The sequence below is a fragment of the Thamnophis sirtalis genome, unplaced genomic scaffold (assembly GCF_051295495.1).
Source record: "Thamnophis sirtalis isolate CommonGarterSnake01/CBP01778 unplaced genomic scaffold, rThaSir2_p1.2 scaffold_6, whole genome shotgun sequence".
Classification (NCBI taxonomy): domain Eukaryota; kingdom Metazoa; phylum Chordata; class Lepidosauria; order Squamata; family Natricidae; genus Thamnophis; species Thamnophis sirtalis.
In genome coordinates this window covers 102,028,891-102,046,965 of record NW_028261386.1, presented here as the reverse complement: position 1 = coordinate 102,046,965, position 18,075 = coordinate 102,028,891, and the positions used below count along the sequence as shown (strand labels likewise).

Sequence of the window (18,075 nt, the reverse complement as noted above, 5' to 3'; positions counted from 1 at the left end):
GCGAACCTGGGCAAATGCCCCCCTGGTCACAGCCGACAGGTGGTAATCAAAAGTCAGCTGTGGATCCAGAAGGACTCCCAAGTTGCGAAACCTGTCTGAGGGGTGTAATATTTGACCCCCCAGCCTGAGTGATGGAACACTGGCCAAATTATTGGGAGGAAAACACAACAGCCACTCGGTCTTTTCCGGGTTGAGTACAAGCTTGTTAGCCCTCATCCAGTCTCTAACGGCTTCCAGACCCCGGTTCATCACGTCCACCGCTTCATTGAGTTGGCATGGGGCGGACAGATACAACTGCGTATTGTCCGCGTATTGGTGATATCTTATCCCATGCCTCCGAATGATCTCGCCCAGCGGTTTCATGTAGATGTTAAATAGTAGGGGGGACAGGACCGACCCCTGCAGCACCCCATATGTTAGGGGCCTAGGGGTCGATCTCTGCCCCCCGACCAACACCGACTGCGACCTGTCCGAGAGGTAGGAGGAGAACCACTGCAAAACAGTGCCACCCACTCCCACCTCCCGCAGTCGTCGCAGAAGGATACCATGGTCGATGGTATCGAAAGCCGCCGAGAGGTCAAGGAGAACTAAGATGGAGGCGTGGCCTCCATCCCTGGCTCTCCAGAGATCATCGGTCAATGCGACCAAAGCAGTTTCTGTGCTGTAACCAGGTCTGAAGCCAGACTGGAATGGGTCTAGGTAGCTGGTTTCCTCCAAGGACCGCTGAAGCTAGGCGTCTCCTCCGGCGCTTCCTCTCCCGGAGCTCCTCGGTGAACCAAGGAGGCCTCCGGGATCTGCCACCTCGGAGTGGCCGTAGTGGCGCAATCCGGTCAAGGGACTCTGATGCTGCTGAGTGCCAGGCAGCAACCAGAATCTCCACCGGACTGTGGGCGAGAGTATCAGGAATAACCCCAAGTTTCGTCTGGAACCTCGCAGGGTCCATCAGTCGCCTGGGGCGGAACCACCTGGTCGGTTCCTCCACCCTACAGTGGGTGTTTGGTCTCCGGAAGTCAAGCCTCAGTAGGCAGTGGTCTGACCATGACAGGGGTATGATCTCGTTACCCCTCAGACCAAGATCACAAGTCCACTGCTCCAAGAGAAATACGAGGTCGACCCGCAGAGTGGGTTGGGCCCCGAATTACTTGGGTCAAGCCCATGGCTGTCATGGAAGCCATGAACTCCTGCGCCCCATCAGAGTGTTCACCGAGCGAAGGCAAATTGAAATCCCCCAGGACCATAAGCCTGGGGAACTCAATTGCCAGCTCGGCTACTGACTCGAGGAGCGAGGGGAGGGCTGCTGCAACGCTGTTGGGAGGCAGGTACGTTAGCAGCAGACCCACTTGACCCTTGAGGTCCAACATATGTATAGGTATGTATAGGTATAGATATGTATAGGTATGTATAGATATGTATGTATGTATAGATATGTATAGGTATTTATAGATATGTATGTATGTATAGATATGTATAGGTGATGCCCCAGCCATCAAAGGTATTGCTTGTGTTGTGTTTGATTATTAATTCTATGTAAGGCTTTGACATTAACATCTCTTTTTAAAGAACAGCCTGTCATGGAGACCTGAATGTCAGGCTACCCTACTTCCTCCTCAGGGGTGGGTTGCTGCCAGTCCCCTCCAGTTCTCGCAAACCGGTTAGTCACCGGACCTGGAAGTAAGTTTGTCCCGCCCCCGGCTCTGTATACCCATCCTGGCCAGCCGGTATTTTGTCCCTTCTGTCTCCCCGTTGCTCAGAAAAGCAACTTCGGGAAGGTCCTTTGCTAGCAGGCAGGTTCTAGGATGCCTGTCACAGAGAAGAGGAGACTGATTTATCTCCAGAGAGTAGGACAAGAAGTAATGGATGGAAGGTTTGCTAAAGAGAGATCCAACTTAGAAATAAGGAGAAATTTTCCTCTGAAATAAGGAGAAATATTCCACTGATTAATTGTTAGAACAATTAATCAGTGGAATAGGTTGCCTCCTGGAGTTGTAGGTGTTCCCTCATTGGAAATTTTCAAAAATACACCGAATGGCCATTTGACCAGGATTATATAAGGTCTCTTGCCTTGTGTGGGGAATTGGACAAAACTTCCTTTAAGGTCCCTTTCACCCCTATGAAAGCATATTCCATTTTCTAAGGGAAATCAGCATCTGCTTTAGACTGGTGCAGGAACAGCTCTCCCCTTTCCTTCATCACTAAGCATTTTTTAAACTTCTGTAGGCAGGAATAGCAGAGCATGATGGACAGCTGATGCTGTAGTCCTGTACTTCCTTAGTGAGGGGTTTTGAAAGAGTCTGAGTCTTTCAACACCCCTGAACTTTATTCCCTCATTATACTTGTGGGTGAGCAGAGTTTTGAAAGAGTGCCAGATCCTGCTCCAAAGATGCCTGGGGAAAAAAAACCCTGGAGAGTTGACAAATAAATTGTAGTAAATCAGGAAAGCACCCATGCCCCACTCATTGCACCTGCAAGCCCACAAACAGCTGTTCAGCAAAACAGGTACGTTCACGCAAATATTTTTATCTCATTTTGTTGCTCAGGACAGATAATGAAAGAGTTAGGGTTAACCTGTAATTTCTCCACTTCCGCAAGATCTATTCTTCAACACTGTCTTGACCTGCTCATGATGTTCTGAAAGGAGAAGGCAGGAAAGCCAGAGCATTTGACCAGTAATTTTGCTTAAGCACTTTAGAATAAGGACATCATGGGGGCGGGGCCTGGCTGAGTGCATGCGAGAAGAGGAGGAGGCAGGATCGTGGCAGCTGGGAGGCTGAGTGAGGGCTCCATCTTGGCCATGCTGCTGTAGGCGGAGCTGGTGGAGAAGAGGAGGAGTCCAGTGCTGCAGCTCATCAACATCCACCCCATCTCCACTGGGAACGGCCCCCTCACTACCAGATGCTGATGAGTGATGGTGTCAACACCCTTTCCTCTTTCAGGCTGGTCACCCAGCTGAACCCTCTGGTGGATGACCAGAGCTTGATCACCAATGCCATTTGCCAGATTAACCGCTTCATTGTGAACACTCTGAGGGATGGAGGGTGAGTGGTGGTCCTGATGAAAATGGAGGTTCTGTGGCCGGGTCATGCAGTCCCTGCCAAGATTGGGAATCTAGCGCCGAAGGAGTGGGGCAATCAGGGAGGTAGCTAGTGGCCACTGGACCAGCAACCAGCCCTTTCCAGGGCAAGCCAGCAGGGTTCCAGAGTGGTGCTCTGGATGCAGGGTCTTCGACAAAGTACCCTGGCCCTTCTAAACTGCTGGGGAATGCAGGGAGCACTGCCCTCCTGAGTACTTCGGGGGGCTCTAATGACAAAGTGGTGCCCATTGCCAGCCTGAACCCTTACCAGTCCAAGTGGACCATTTGTGCCTGGGTGACCCAGAAGGGTCAGAACCACACCTGGAGCAACACCCGTAGCGAAGGGAAGCTCTTCTCCATAGAGATGGTGGACGAGAGCAGTGAGATCCGAAAGATGGCCTTTAATGACCAAGTGGACAAGTTTTTCCCTCTCCTGGAGTTGAATAATGTCTACTACTCCAAGGGCAACCTGAAGATGGCCAACAAGCAATACACCTTCATGAGTATGAGATCGCCTTCTCCAACGAGACCTCCATCATTCCCTGCGAGGACACCGAGCATCTGCCCTCAGTGCAGTTCTACTTCGTGGCCATCAGGGACTTGGGGAGCACCAGTAAGATCCTCCCTCCTGGACCTCAGAAGGTCACCATCAAGTCTTCCATCCGGGAGGTCTGCAAGAGGGAGCTGCATCTGGTGAACATGTCAGACAAGACCATGACCGTCACTCTCTGGGGCATGGATGTGGAAAAGTTTGATGACTCCCAGCAGTTGGTGGTGGCCATCCAGAGGGTCCGAGTCTTAGACTTTGGGTGGCGGAGTCTCTCCTTGGTTTCCTCCAGCACCCTCCTGGTGAACCCCGACTGCCCACAGTCCTTCAAGCTGCGGAGCTGGTTTGATTCGAAAGGGAAGCACCAGGAGTCTGTCTCCATCTCTTTGGGGCAGGGGGGGTTGGCAGCCGGGAGCAGCTCCAACTGGAAGACCCTGAGTGAGGCCAAGGCAGAGAACCTGGGCCAAGGAGATAAGGCTGACTACTTCAGCTGCGTGGACACAGTAGTGTACCTGCGCAAGGAGAACTGCATGTATCAGGACTGCAACAAGAAGGTGATTGACAAGCAGAACAGCCTCTACCACTGTGAGAAGTGTGACCAGAAGTTCCACAACTTCAAGTACCACATGATCCTGTTGGCAAACATTGTGGACTTCCAGACAACCAGTGCTGACCTGCTTCCAGGAGTCTGCGGAGGCCATCCTCTGGCAGAACACGGCTTACCTGGGGTAGTTGAAGGAGAAGAACAAGTACACTTTTGATGAGGCCAGAACGCTAACTTTACCTCCTACGAATTCTAGATCCGAGTCAAGCTGGACACATTCAATGATGAGGATTTCTTAAGTAGTTCTGTTTAGCACCTCTAATTTTTTGTGCCAATTCCTCCTTTTCCAGAAGGTCCACTTTGTGCTTATTTGTGTCCATTTCTATTTTAATATATTTCTTTTGTGGGAATTTCTGTAGCTCTTTTTCAAGCATCTTATAGTCATTTTCTAAACCTTTGAAGGTTTGTCTTTTCTTTATATTTCTCTTTCTTGTATAATCTATTATCAAATCTCTGGTAACCAGTGACGTGCAGTGAGGTTTATGGCTGGTGAGGCACTGATGTCATCACAATCAGATTTACAAACATTAAAATCCTACGAATTATCTTATCCAGGCAGCAGTTAAAGGGTTATGTTTAAGGTCTCATATCAGCATTCTTTACACATACTGTAGCACACAAAAAAGCACATTTGCCATCAGAGCAGATGTTGGGGAGGGGGGCAAGGAGAAAAAGGGTCCACTCCCTCTCTCTCAGACCCCCAGGAAGGAAGGAAGGATGGGAAGGAAGGGGGAGGGAAAGGAAAGGAAATGAGAAAGAAGAAAAAGGAAAGGAAAAGAGAAAGGAAAGGAAAAAGGAAAGGAAATGGCAAAGAAGAAAGGAAAGGATGAAGAAGAGGGGAAGGGAAAAGAAAAAAGAAGGGAAAGGAAATAAGGGGAAAAAAGGAGAAAGGAAAGGGAAAGGGAAAGGAAAAAGGAAAGGAAATAGAAAAGAAGGAAAGGAAAAAGGAAAGGAAATGGCAAAGAAGAAAGGAAAGGATGAAGAAGTGAGGGGAAGAAGAAGGAGAAAGGAAAGGAGAAAGAAAAGGAGAAAGGAAAGGAAAAGAGAAAGGAGAAGAGAAAGAAAGGGAAAAGGAAAGGAAGATAGAAGAAGGACAGAAAGGGAAAGGAAAGAATGGAATGGATTGTTACTGCTCAAAAATCAAATATCAAGATCCCGTTGACTACTTTGGCTCAGGCAGTCCAATTCCATGCTGCTTCCCTGTCTCCACAAAGCGAAGGGAGAAGTCGACACAATGCCTGAGAAACACTGGATATGCAGAGAAATGCAGGCTACAACCAACGAAGCCCCAGAGGACCAATGAGAATTCTCCCTTCTGCAGCATCATCAGTCTCTGGGCAGAGTCTTCCTTGACTTCAGGAGAGAGTTCGATGCAGAGAGAGGAGGGAGGGAGTGGGAATATTTTAAATCATTTTAACACATTAAAAAACACTGTGTGGCAGTTGGAAACTGGTGCACGGTGTTTTCTTGTGCGCACCTTAGAGGGATGATTGCCCACTGACTAATCCACCTATTTGTTGGAAGCTTTGGTAGGCTCGCATTCCCCCCCCCCCCCAATCTTTCTCCCTTTGCAATTCATGCAACGTTAACTCAACAGAGAAGACTCAATCCAAATGGCAAATATTAAAGAAAGAAGAAAAAAAGGACATCTTCCCCTGCCTCCCCTGACTGAACGTCACTGCTGGTAACAGCCTTCATTGTATCTCAAATGTTCTGCATAGATGTATCTTCTTTTCTGTTTTCTTTAAAAAGGAAGGCCAATTCTTTTTCCATTTTCTATACAAAGTTCTTCTCTTTTAATATAGTATTATTTACCGTATATACAACTGTGTTCCTTTCCCTATCATGCCTCAGCTAAGCAACCTTGAAGAGAACAGCTTTGGTCTAAACATTCATGCAACAAAGTAAAAATAAAAACATTGTTTCAAATCCACTAGGTGGCAGTGAAACTTGTTACCCACTCTCAATCTTTATAAGCTCTGCCTTTACTTTTCTTTTAGAAAAAAAAAGAAAAAACGCGTAATTCATTAAGCCAAAAAGAAATAAAGTAAAAAAAGTATTTTTAAACCTTTAAAACTTATTCCATGTTTCCAAAGAGTCCAATGAAAAGAATAAGAAAAAAGTGCAAAGAGCCAATCCACTTTAAAAAGTAAATTGCAGTGAAAGTCCAATCCAGCTTCCCATAGTAAAAAGGGGAAAAAAACACAACGGAAGCCTTCAATTAATCATACCTCAAGTCCTCCGCTTGCTCTCTTCTCAATCCTTATTTTAAATTAAATCTCAAAAATTAGGGTGTTCTCTCTCCAATTAAGAAAAAATTAAATCTCTCACCAAAAGACATGCTTCTCTCTCCTGCCCTTGCATTCTGAGCTGTCAGCAGTTCCAGCACTCTAATGGTGACTCGTAGTTGCTGCCAAAAGAGGCTTTTCCCCAGATCACCAGAGACTTTGCGGATGTCTCTGGGATCTACAGGAATACTTCTACCTATTACCATCTCTGCGGGACAGTTTAGGTCCAGTTGGACTGTCCAGGCGACCTGAGTTCGGCAGCGATCCCAGAGCTACCAGGAAAGTCCGTTGTTTCACACCGACGTCTAGCCCCTCATCTCCACTATTAACTGTTTTCTGCAGTTTCTATTACATGAAATAATAGCATAGAATTTAATGTTGCTTTATTCTATGATCTCTGCAAAGTTGAGAATTAAACATTACAAAATTATATAAAGACCATTTTTGGAAGGTCATCTCTGATTTAAGATATTTGAAGGTGTGTATCAGACATTATTTTCCTCTAGTGAGCTGGAAATAGCCTTATGGATCCTCCTGAATATCCCAGCAGAACTTGAAAGGCAGCTTTTCCATCCTCTCCTTAAAGACATGGTCAAACCTTTCACTCTGGGCAACAGTCATGATGTTCTTCCAGTCCCCAACAATGCCTGGAAAGCAGTGGTTAAAAAATGTCAACAGTTTAATGGTTTGCAAAACATATATTTTGTATTCAATTAAACTAGAGGCTATTTATGTCATCCTATCACCAAAATGAATGTGTGTGTGAGTGTATAGGAATATATGTATGTTTGTGTGTATGTGTATGAACAAACAAACACACACACATACAAACATTGTATATATCTATATCTTTAGAGCTTCAGGAGGGGACTATAGGGATGAAGGTCAAAAGTCTTCCAGATGTGGTTTCTAGTCTCCAATTACCATGCCTGTTATCGGTTTCATGAAGTCTTAGAAAGAGGGTAATAGTTTGAAAAATCGGGAACATTGCATATCCCTATGTTATCAGTGGAATGTCTAGCTCCCTGTCCATCAAACAATATATACAAATCTGTATTTCTAATTTTTGGGCAGGAAGCTGGTTCCGTACTATTTTAACTAGAGTTGGACTACAGAGTGAAGGCTTGATAGAAGGGTAAAGATTTCTAAATATAACAGGTCAAGTGATTTCTCTGGTATAAGCATCTTGTTCTGGTAAGTCATGGAACCAATGGTCTGCCAGTGAAGTTCTAAATGGTCTGGAGTTCATCCTGTTGGAACCGGTCCCATAATTAATTAAAATAATTGATGGGGGATTTTTTTAGCATTGGCTGTGTCCTGCCAATGGTCTAAGGAGGCAGCTCTAAGACTGGAGGAGATGCTCAGGGTAGAGAACAAAGAAGATGTCTCCCCAACAGGCTAAAGTGACCAGTATTCAAACAATCTCATTCCTAAAGGATCATTAGTCTGTGCAAGCAACAGACCAGAGATTGTAACTGTCAGATTATATCCATGGCAAAAAACCTGTCAGGATAAAACGGAGTACACCAATTTAACATTGGTACAGCTAAGAAAGCCTTATGGTTGCCTCAGTTTAGTGCAACATCATGAAGAGACAGCAGAAAGAGAAGTTGTTAGAAAATGTACATATCACTCAGGGATGGGCTGCTGGTGGTTTGTAGGGTTTCGGGAGAACCTCTAGCTAAGATTCTTTTCAGTTCCGAGAACCCCCAAATCCCACTCCTGGCTGGCCCTGCCCACCCCATCCTGCTTGTCCCAGGAGTTCCCACATAGCCCGTTTTCGATGCAGGTAAGTGTAGTTCATGCATGAAGGCTCGGGAAGGGTGAAAAACGGACCTACCAAAAGTTTGGGAAGGCCAGAAAAGGGCCCACTTCCTGCCTCCAGAAGACCTCCTGAGCCTGAGGAGGTCATTTTCGCCCTCCTGGAGGCTCGAAGAATGCCTTCAGACCCTGGGGAGGACAAATCGCCTACCCCCTCTGTGGTGCAGGAGGTCAGCTAGGCCATGGCCACCATGCCCACCCCCACCCAGCAACCTGGCAGAGAACCGCTTGCTAAAATTTTTGAAGCCCAACCCTGATACCACTCTACAAAAAGTGCCTTTTGATGAAGGTGGCAATCCTGGCATATTCATAAGCATACCCCTAGAGTATAAATTTCTATGGATTTACCTTTACGAAGAAAGACCCCTTTGCTAAAATCTGTAAAAGTAGGATCCAGGACTGCATAGTTTGTTCTAGAATCTGCCTTCATGTTATCAAATGTAGCTTTATGCACCACAACATCCACCTCCTTTTCAGTCAGTTCTTTTCCTAGGAAATTGCATATTTTCAGTACAGAACTTCTCAGATCCTGAAATTTGATACAGCTTTATATTAGTTCATCCATAACAATAGAGAAAATATGGAAAATGTGGCTGATATATCTGGGGAATTCTAAAGATTATCACTATCTTATACATATTTCACATATCAATGCTGTCTTTCACTTCCCCTACTTTAATTCTTTTCTTACAGAAAACAATTATTTGAATATTAAATCATTTGTACTTTAAAAAAAAATGTACAATATTCATTAAACACAGAAACCCGTCCATAGAATTGTTGCTAAAGGTTTCCAAGAGACAAGTTGTTGAGAAACATTTTTGGTTCTCAATATATTTATGATACAGAGTTTTACATTCTTAGCAATCTTGCTGCAACTGAAGCTGGACAGTTCTCCAACCAAACTAAATGAATGTTTTGGTCTCTCTTGAAAATGCACTTGAGTTGAGTCAACCTTCTTTGAGCCCGAAGAGGAGAACATTATTTACTTTATTTTATTGATTAAATTCATATCTTGATCATCTCACCAAGTGTTCCCAAAAATGCCTTAAAATAAATCTTTTGGATACCAAGATGACCACATTCTAGTTTCATGGATCCTCCTTCTTGTTGAAGAGAGGGCTCTTATGTTTTTTCAAATATCTCATCGGTCCTCCAGGAGTTCACAGAAATAACCAAGAGTGGTTCACTCAACTCTACTACTACTTCTTGGAATTTATTATTCTATACATCCCATCATTTCTAAACCTTTCTGTGCTTAATTTTTCTTCATGTCGCACCACACAAAATAGACACATCTTACCTTTTTCATTTCTTCATAAGAAAGGAAGAGAATATTGAAATCATCCTTATGATTGAACCAGCCTTCTATATGGTCTAGCCATAAACTACAGCACACTGATAGGAGAGAAATGAATTTGGCATAATTATGAGTGGAATCTTCAAAGTCACTTGGTTTAATGGTTTAGCTGGGCACTGCAATGTTTCAGCTAACAATCCATCTCAGGGATACATTCTGACTGCTTGAATTTCTTCCATTTATTTTTATGACCTGATGGACCTACACATGAAAGCTCAACTGAGAGCCCACCCTAATAACACTGAATGCGGAGAGGAGAGAGAAGGAATGGGAGCCATAACAAATGTGGTTGCATACTCTCACTTGCTAAAGGGAGAGTTTTGTCAAGATGCTGTTATATTGTTTTGTTTCTTTTGCTTTTCTTTATTTGGATCTTTGGGCATTCTGAATTATACATTTGCAAATACCAGACTTTATTCCATTAGCTCTCTTCTGTGTCCAACCCTTAAATGCTCCCCATGTGACTTCATGTTAGAGAGTATTTGTTTTTTTTAGTTTTCTTATATATATATATATATATATATATATATATATATATATATATATATATATATATATATATATATATATATATATATATATATATATATATATATATTAATATGTATTAATTTTAGATTCTGTCTGTTATTCCCAACATAATCACACCCTGATTAATGAGATGCAGTAACTCAATGGCTTCATGATGGTCTCTGCTCCAAAAGTCCTAGCATTGCATGGTGGGGTAAGCTCCCGTCACTTGCCTCAGCTTCTGACCTCCTGGCACTTTGACAGCATGTTCTATGATACCTACATAAATAGATACCACTTCGGTGGGGAGATGAGTTGGCTCATGAGTTGTCCGCTTGCAAGGGGGCTATGGTGAAGGGAGGGGGCCCTTGGATGAGGCTGCAAGAAGATCCACTCATCTTTCATTCTGGTGTAAAGCCAGCTTGCCCTCCTGTAGTGCACGTTGGGAAGTGTGCGAGCATGTCCCACAACAGAGCTGGTAAATTGGCAGCCAAACTATTATTCTGCAATAGCATTGCAGTCTCCTGACTAATATAACAGTGTTGATGATGATGATGATGATGATGATGATGATGATGATGATGATGATAATGATGATGATGATGGCGGCATGCAGTTTAGAATTGACAAATGTGCATCAATGGCAATCAAAGCAGGCAAGGTCCTAGAAGTTGATGGAATAGAACTTGAGAATGAAGAAATGATAAAGGCAGTAAAACCAGAAGAAGGTTACAAGTACTGAGGGATTTTAGAGGCCTCTGACTTAATGCATAATAAAGTCAAGGAATCAACTTCAGCCAAGTACATTCGACGAATTTGCAAGATATTAAAGTCCAAAGGGTGGTCAAGGACTCCTACAAGTAAAGCAGACTGTGGAAGAAGAAAGACACAGCTTGAATGACTACATCCAGATAAGTGAAGAACTAGTGATTAAGGAAGTAAATAAAGGCGGCCTTTTAAAGACAACTAAGTCAAAAGCTGAATATAAGAAAGAAGTAATTGAGAAGCACTGAAAAAAGAAACAGAAGGCTTTATTTTGGCAGCTCAAGAACAAGCCTTAGCCACAAACTGCATGAAGGCAAAAATTCAACATGTTACCACCAACAGCAAATGTCAACTCTGTAATGAGAAGGACGAGACAGTCGACCACTTCGGCACAGCAAAATTTTGCAAACTGACTAGTTACAATGCCATGACTGCGTTGCTAAGATCATTCACTGGAAATTGTGCCAAAAGTTTGGTTTTGAGTACAGCAAAAACCACTAGGAACATCAGATTCAGAAGGTTTTAGAGATTGAAAAAGTCAAAATCTTGTGGGAGAATTCTTCAGAATTCAGACTGACAGGCACTTGGCCCACAACACACCTGACATAACAATAGTTGAAAAGAAAAAAGTATGGTTCATTGATATTGCAATACCTGGAGATGCACGAATTGAAGAAAAGATCACAAAGTACTGGGACTTGCAAATTGAAGTTGAGCGACTATGGAAAAAGAAATCATATGTTGTTCCAATTGTAATTGGAGCCCTTGGAGCAATACCTAAAGGGCTACCTCGCTATTTGGAAATTTTAAATTTCTCAGACTTGAACATTCTGATTCTACAAAAAAACACCCTACTTGGAACAGCTTATATCCTCCGACGTTACCTTAACAGTTCCTAGGTCCTTGGTTAGGACTCGAGTTGTTGAGCAACCAAACAGCCCCAAAGGCTGTGAATCTCACCAAAGATTAACCACATAATTTCAATAATAATAACAACAGCAACAGCAAAAGCAACAATGACAGCAACAACGACAGCAACAACAATAATAATACACCCTGGTTTTAAATCCATCAACTTATTCCCCTCCATTTTTCTCCATTTTAATGTATCCTTGTATTTGTTCTCACTCTCCCTTAATAAGCTGCCTTCTCACAAAGAGTTCTTTTTTTTTTTTCCTTTTTCTTTTCTTTTTTTTCTTTCCTTTAATATATTACTTTTATTTTTAATCCATACGAACATAAGATACTTTAGATAGAAGGCAGTGCCAGGGGTGGGCCCTGGGAAGTCGGGAGGATTAGGGATGGGGATTTATGGGGGGTGGGTGGGTGGGTGTTAACATAGTCTCAATAAAAACAAGAATGCACTTATATACGGTTGTTTGTTTTTTTCCTTTTTTTCTCTTTTCTTTCTTTATATTTTTTTTCCTTGGTTTATTTTATTTTTTATCAGATTATAATAAACAACACTTGAATAAAGGCATACACCAAGGAGGGAGGTAGAGGGAAAGAGGAGGGAGGAGTAAGGAAGGAGTAAGGGGGATGTAAGGAGGGTGTGTTGGGAGTAAGGGGAGAAGGAAGGTTTGAGGGGAAAGGGAAGTAGGAGGGGAGTGTTAGAGGGAGGAAAGGAAAGTTGGAGGGGGTAGATGGGGTGTATGGAGGATGGAAGTGTCAGGTGGGGTTGTGAATGATGAGTTGTGTTTTCTTTTTTATTTTGTTTTAAAAAAAATTTTCTTATAGCAAATACCCTGTATATAAGTGATTGTAAAATGGAATGTGAAAATGAATAAAATATATATTTTTTTAAAAAAAAAATAAGCTGCCTTCTCTCCCCTCTCCCATCCATTTTTGCATGGCAAATTATTCTAGAAATCCTGCATTCTTCTCCACTCATCCATCCCATTATAAACTGTTTGCATACAGTTTATGCAAATTATTGAATGAGGATTGAAAATAACTATTATTATTTTATGGAGGAGGAGTGGATTGTTTGCCACTTGCAGGAAGTGGATTGAATTCATATCTTTTGTCCAAAACAAAAACTAACCTGATTGTGATTAATTTATTACCTTTGCCAGCCAAAAACTTCTCCAAGTAAACATCAAAGTCTTTTGATGTTTCCAGCATGGTTAGAACTTGTAGAAAATGATAGCCAGAAACCAAAACATCCTTTGGATTTCTGAACACATAAACAATCTGTAGGAAGAAGAAAGTATCTAGTCAAAAATGATCTCAGAGACTCCAGTTAGAGTGAATGCAGCAGCGAAAAAGTGGAATTGATCGAAAAACCTTGAGGCTTGGTGGACCTTAGTGGACTTTCTGGAGAGCAGAACTCCATTTGCACTTTATTTCACAATATGTTAACTTCCCATGGGGAATATATATATATATATATATATATATATATATATATATATATATATATATATATATATATATATATATATATATATATATATATATATATATATATATATATATATATATATATATATATATTCCACCCCCCACCTCTTCCTCCCCCCACCTCTTTCTCTCACACACAATCTATTTATCACATTTATGTAGCTGCATATCTTACATGGTGATTTGGGGTAACTATTTATTAATTCATTTATTAATTAAATAAATAAAATAAAAACCATTAAGAATCTCAATTTAAATTTAAATTTAAAAAGAAGACAAAAACAAACCCAGAATAGCAGCAAAGCATACAGAGAGTATGAACATCAATTAACTCTCGTACAATTACCTTAGAGGCTATACTTTATCGTAGAACCTCGAAGCTATTAGCAAAACCATTTGGAGGACCTTCCAGAAAGCCAACAAGGTTGGAACAAGCCTCACTTTAGAGGGAATAGGACAGGGGCTATGGCAAAAAAGGTCATGCCTAAAACTCCCTTGCTGGCAGGTCCCCAAACATGCCTTTCCTACTGGACTTGATGGAATGGGTAGATGTAACTGAGGACAGAGGTCCTTCAAATGACATGTTCCCAGTTCCTGAAGGGCTTTAAAGGTCATAACTAGGAAATATGAATCTGATCCAGAATCAAACATATAGCCAATGTAGTTTCAATAGCAGAAGTAAAATGTATGCAGTTCCTGGAAAACACACAAATGCCTATCTTGCTACGTTTGGACCCACTCAAGTTTCTGAATACTTCAAGGGCTGTTGTAAAAAAACAGCTCCACAATTAAGCTATTACAGTCCTCCATCCAAGAGGGCGTGAGTGACTGAGAGTAGCAATTGTAAAAAGGATTTTAGGGCTAAAGGCAGCAATCCTCAATTTGGCATCCTCCAGATATATTAAGATAAAAACTGACTAAGCCACACAAAATGTTCTGGATGTGTCATTTTGGAAAAAGTAACCTGAAGGATTAAATATCTCTGCATGGATCTTCAGTTCGGCTTTATTTCATCCAAGCATGAGATTCTGGATTCCCCATTTTATTTGAATTATTTTTTCTCAGCCTGAAAATCACCAAACACATTGGAACAATGTAACATCTGTTCATTTGCATTTATTTGTCAATAAAACATTTAGATGCAGAGCTAAAAAAAAATCGAAGACTGACAGGTCTCCACTCCACTCCACAAGTTACCAAAATATGTCCTACTTTTCCTTTTTTATTTCGTAATCCTTTGGGTACCAAATAGTAGGGCAGATGGGAAGAAATGACACGAGGTGATGGGCGATTAGGTAAATCTACATGATTAATATTATACTCTAGCCATGGTGCCCTGTCAAACAGGCTAATATTTTCAGTTCCATCTCGATGACCTTCATAAAGAATCAAGCTCACAATGTTCTGAGTCCACACTGTGCCTGTAAATAAGAAATAATTAAATTAATTCATCCAGTGCCATTATTATTTGGAGAATGTCCAATACATAAAAAACAAGAAAAAAGTCAAGCAATCCGGCTACTAATCGGAGAAGATGGCAAAGAAGAAATGGAGAGCAGAGAGACAGCAGAACTGCTTAATTCATACTTCACACATCTATCTTCACACACAAAAAGAAAAACACTACTGAACGAACTGGCAAATTTCAGAACCATTGAAGCATATCTTTCAAAGTTCTTGGATCACCGGTGAAACACCTGTGGATTGGAAAAGAGCTGGTGTGGTCCCTATCTTCCAAAAAGGAAAAAAAGAAAAGCAGATTCAGGAAATTACAGACCAATCAGCCTGACATCAATACTTGGGAAGATCTTCGAAAAGGTAATCAAGCAACAAATCTGTGAACATCACTAGAACAGTGACGGCTAACCTTTTTCCCATCATGTGCCAAAAGCGGGGGGATGCAGCGGGGGTCATGTGCAGGCATGCCCGCACCCATATTCTATGTGCGCAACCCCCACATGAATGTACGCACGACCCCCGCCATTCCCCCCCACACTTTTGGCATGAAATGGACTGGTTTTGCACCCTCCCCAGGCTCCAGAGGCTTTTTAGGAGCCTGGGGAGGGCAAAAAAAAACAAAAACCCAGCCTCCCCTGGAGGCCCTCCAGGAAGCCTCTGGAGGGTGAAAAACGGATCTATGAGCAACCCAGAAATTTCGCTGTAGGGCAAAAAATGGCACTGTGGGCAACCTGGAAGTTCGGGAACCGACTTTTGGTTTGAGGGCTGTTTTTCACCCTCTGGAGGGAACTTCCGGTTTGCACATTAGGTTGTTTTTTGCCCTCCATAGGTTCGCCATCATGGACCTAGAAGCAAACAGCGTTATGACCAGAAGCCAACATGGATTCATTGAAAACAGATCATGCCAAATAAATCTTATTTCATTCTTCAACAAAATGACCAAATTAGTAGATGAGCGAAATGCTGTGAACATGGTATATTTAGATTTCAGTAAAGCATTTGATAAATTCAATCACAAACTACTTCTTGGCAAGCTAATAAAGTGTGGGATAGATAGCACTACCACTAGTTGGATTTGCAACTGGCTGACAAACAGTACTCAACATATAGTCATCAACGGAACTACTTCCACATGGAGGGAAGTAACCAGTGTGGAACCCAAAGGTTCCAGTACTCTTCAATATCTTCATAAATGATATGGATGAGGGAATTGAATGGGAGGTCATCAAATTTGCAGACAACATTAAGATGGCAGAAATAGTCAACAACCCGAAAGACAAGGTCAAGGTCCAAAAAGATCTTGACAGATTTAAATATCAGCCCTTATCTAACAAAATGAAATTTAACATAGATAAAAGTAAGATATTTCACTTAGGCAAGAAAAACCAACTGCATGAAACTTGGTTTAATCCCAGTAACTATAAGAGAGATCTTGGAGTCCTAGTGGACAATAATGTAAATATGAGTCAACAATGTATGGTGACAGCAAAATACCAATGAGATCCTAGGCTGCACTAACAGATAGAATCAAGATCAAGTGAAGTTCTAGTAGCACTTTACGAAACCTTAATAAAACCACACTTTGAATACTACATCCAGCTCTGGTCACCACAATGTAAAAAATATGTTGAGACCTTGGAAAGAGTGTAGAGAAGAGCAACAAAAATGACTAGGGGTCTGTAGGCTAAAACATACAAAGAACAGCAGCAGGAATTGGGCATGTCAAGTCTAATGAAAAGGACTAGGGGTGACATGATAGCACTGTTCCAACAGTTGAGGGACTTCTACAAAAATGAGGGGGTCAAGCCATTTTCCAAAGCACCCAAAGGCAAGACAAGAAACAATGGATAGAAACTAATCAAGGAGAGAAGCAACTTAGAACTAAGGAGAAAGTTCCTAACAGTGAAAGCAACCAATCAATGGAATAGCTTGCCTTCAGAAGTTGTGGTCCTCCATTACTGGATGCTTTTAAGAAGTAACTAGTATAGACAGCCACTTCTCTGAAATGGTATAGGATCTCCTGCTCAAGCAGGGGGTGAACTAGAAGACCCCTGAGATCCCTTCCAATTCTATTATTTTATGTTCTAACTTAGTCAATCTTCCTATAGTAAACATTTCAGAGATGTATAAAGACAACTGCTTCTTCTAAAATATTTGATGGTTGTATGAGAAAAAGTCAGCTTTGTAAAGTAAAATTTAAAATGGTCAAAATGCAGATTTGCAGCTTTATTTCACCTGTGTTTTATCTTCTATGCCAAATGTTAAAATCTGTTTACAGCATGATATAGCAACCAAGTACTGAAAAACTGAATAAAAGCAATGGATATAAAACCTACACTACCCTGAAAGACATCTTTGAATTTACCTGATTTAGGATATGTGATTATAAATGTATCATCATCTCGGATTTCAAAACTTTCCAATGAATCTATATTTTCAGGTGAGGACAGCACTGGTATAAAATAATACCCTTTGTGTAGATATAGGTCCTTGTCTGATGGCTCCATTGTTTGTCCTGTTGATAGAATAGGGAAATTGAAAATAGTTCCTATATTAATAGTCAATGCTGAATTAATTCATTTTTTTCAAAATCATGATTCTTGGCAACATGAAGAAAAACACATATATCATTAGATTATTTTACCTAATTATTTAATTAGTTTCATGAATTCAATTTTCACCCACGAAGGTTTCCATTGGAAATAGTAAATTTGCTACTCTTCTTGCTATCTAAGAGTTCTACGTGGAAGAGAAAGTTTGAATTACAGTACTAAGAACATACTGGTTGCAATTCTTTTCTTACCTTACTTTGTCTTATAGAATCTCTGGCGGTCAGTCATCATTCTAAAAATCAACTTTATTTATAATACTGTTTTAATGTTTTTGTATTCCTGTTCCTGAAATATTTAAGGAAGGTTGTCTTTAGTCAAACAGTGTATCAGCATCGTAAGTCCTTTTTTAAAAAAAGAGCTAAAGAAGATGGTAGATTAAGTAATAACCTAAGTAACAAGAATGGCAGAAATGGAGGTAACTTCTCTATTTTACTAAGAAAAGCATTACTTGAAAACCATGGTAGATGACAGAGATCTATATCTAAGAGGCCCATCTGGCGATGACTATGGGATATAGAGACTTGTTTCTAAAGTATGAATAAAATGTGTGTCTGGATGTGAAAAATATGAAAAAGAATGCTTGGTGGGAAAAGATATGGAAGAAGCTGTGGAAGAGAACAAACCCATGTAAGAGAAT

General features: G+C 41.4%; 1 protein-coding gene and 1 pseudogene across 2 annotated transcripts; one reads left to right on the top strand and one right to left on the bottom strand.

The window, feature by feature from the left end:
- Positions 1-1,474: 1,474 nt before the first annotated feature.
- On the top strand, positions 1,475-4,474 carry LOC148045128 (replication protein A 70 kDa DNA-binding subunit pseudogene; annotated as a pseudogene).
- A 2,401-nt stretch (positions 4,475-6,875) lies between these two features.
- LOC148045127 (amine sulfotransferase-like) lies at positions 6,876-17,337 on the bottom strand. Of its 2 annotated transcripts, none has more exons than XM_087718587.1 (6): positions 17,192-17,337; positions 14,566-14,789; positions 13,032-13,158; positions 9,634-9,728; positions 8,679-8,859; positions 6,876-7,156 (listed from the first exon to the last, which is right to left on the bottom strand). In XM_087718587.1, the coding sequence occupies exons 1-6, from the start codon at positions 17,331-17,333 to the stop codon at positions 7,032-7,034; spliced, it is 894 nt and encodes a 297-aa protein (XP_087574713.1). In that variant the 5' UTR covers positions 17,334-17,337; the 3' UTR covers positions 6,876-7,031. The 2 variants fall into 2 exon arrangements, with proteins under 2 accessions (XP_087574713.1, XP_087574714.1); XM_087718588.1 differs by having other exon boundaries at positions 14,581-14,789.
- Between the last annotated feature and the right edge of the window lie 738 nt (positions 17,338-18,075).

Coding starts and splice junctions, on each gene's coding strand:
- LOC148045127 (XM_087718587.1), bottom strand. CDS start 17,333: ATGGAGCCATCAGACAAGGACCTATATCTACACAAAGGGTATTATTTT. Junction 13,159..14,565: donor GAAAAGTAGGACATATTTTG/GTAACTTGTGGA, acceptor TTCTTCCTACAG/ATTGTTTATGTGTTCAGAAA. Junction 7,157..8,678: donor AGGGGTCTTTCTTCGTAAAG/GTAAATCCATAG, acceptor ACTGCTTTCCAG/GCATTGTTGGGGACTGGAAG.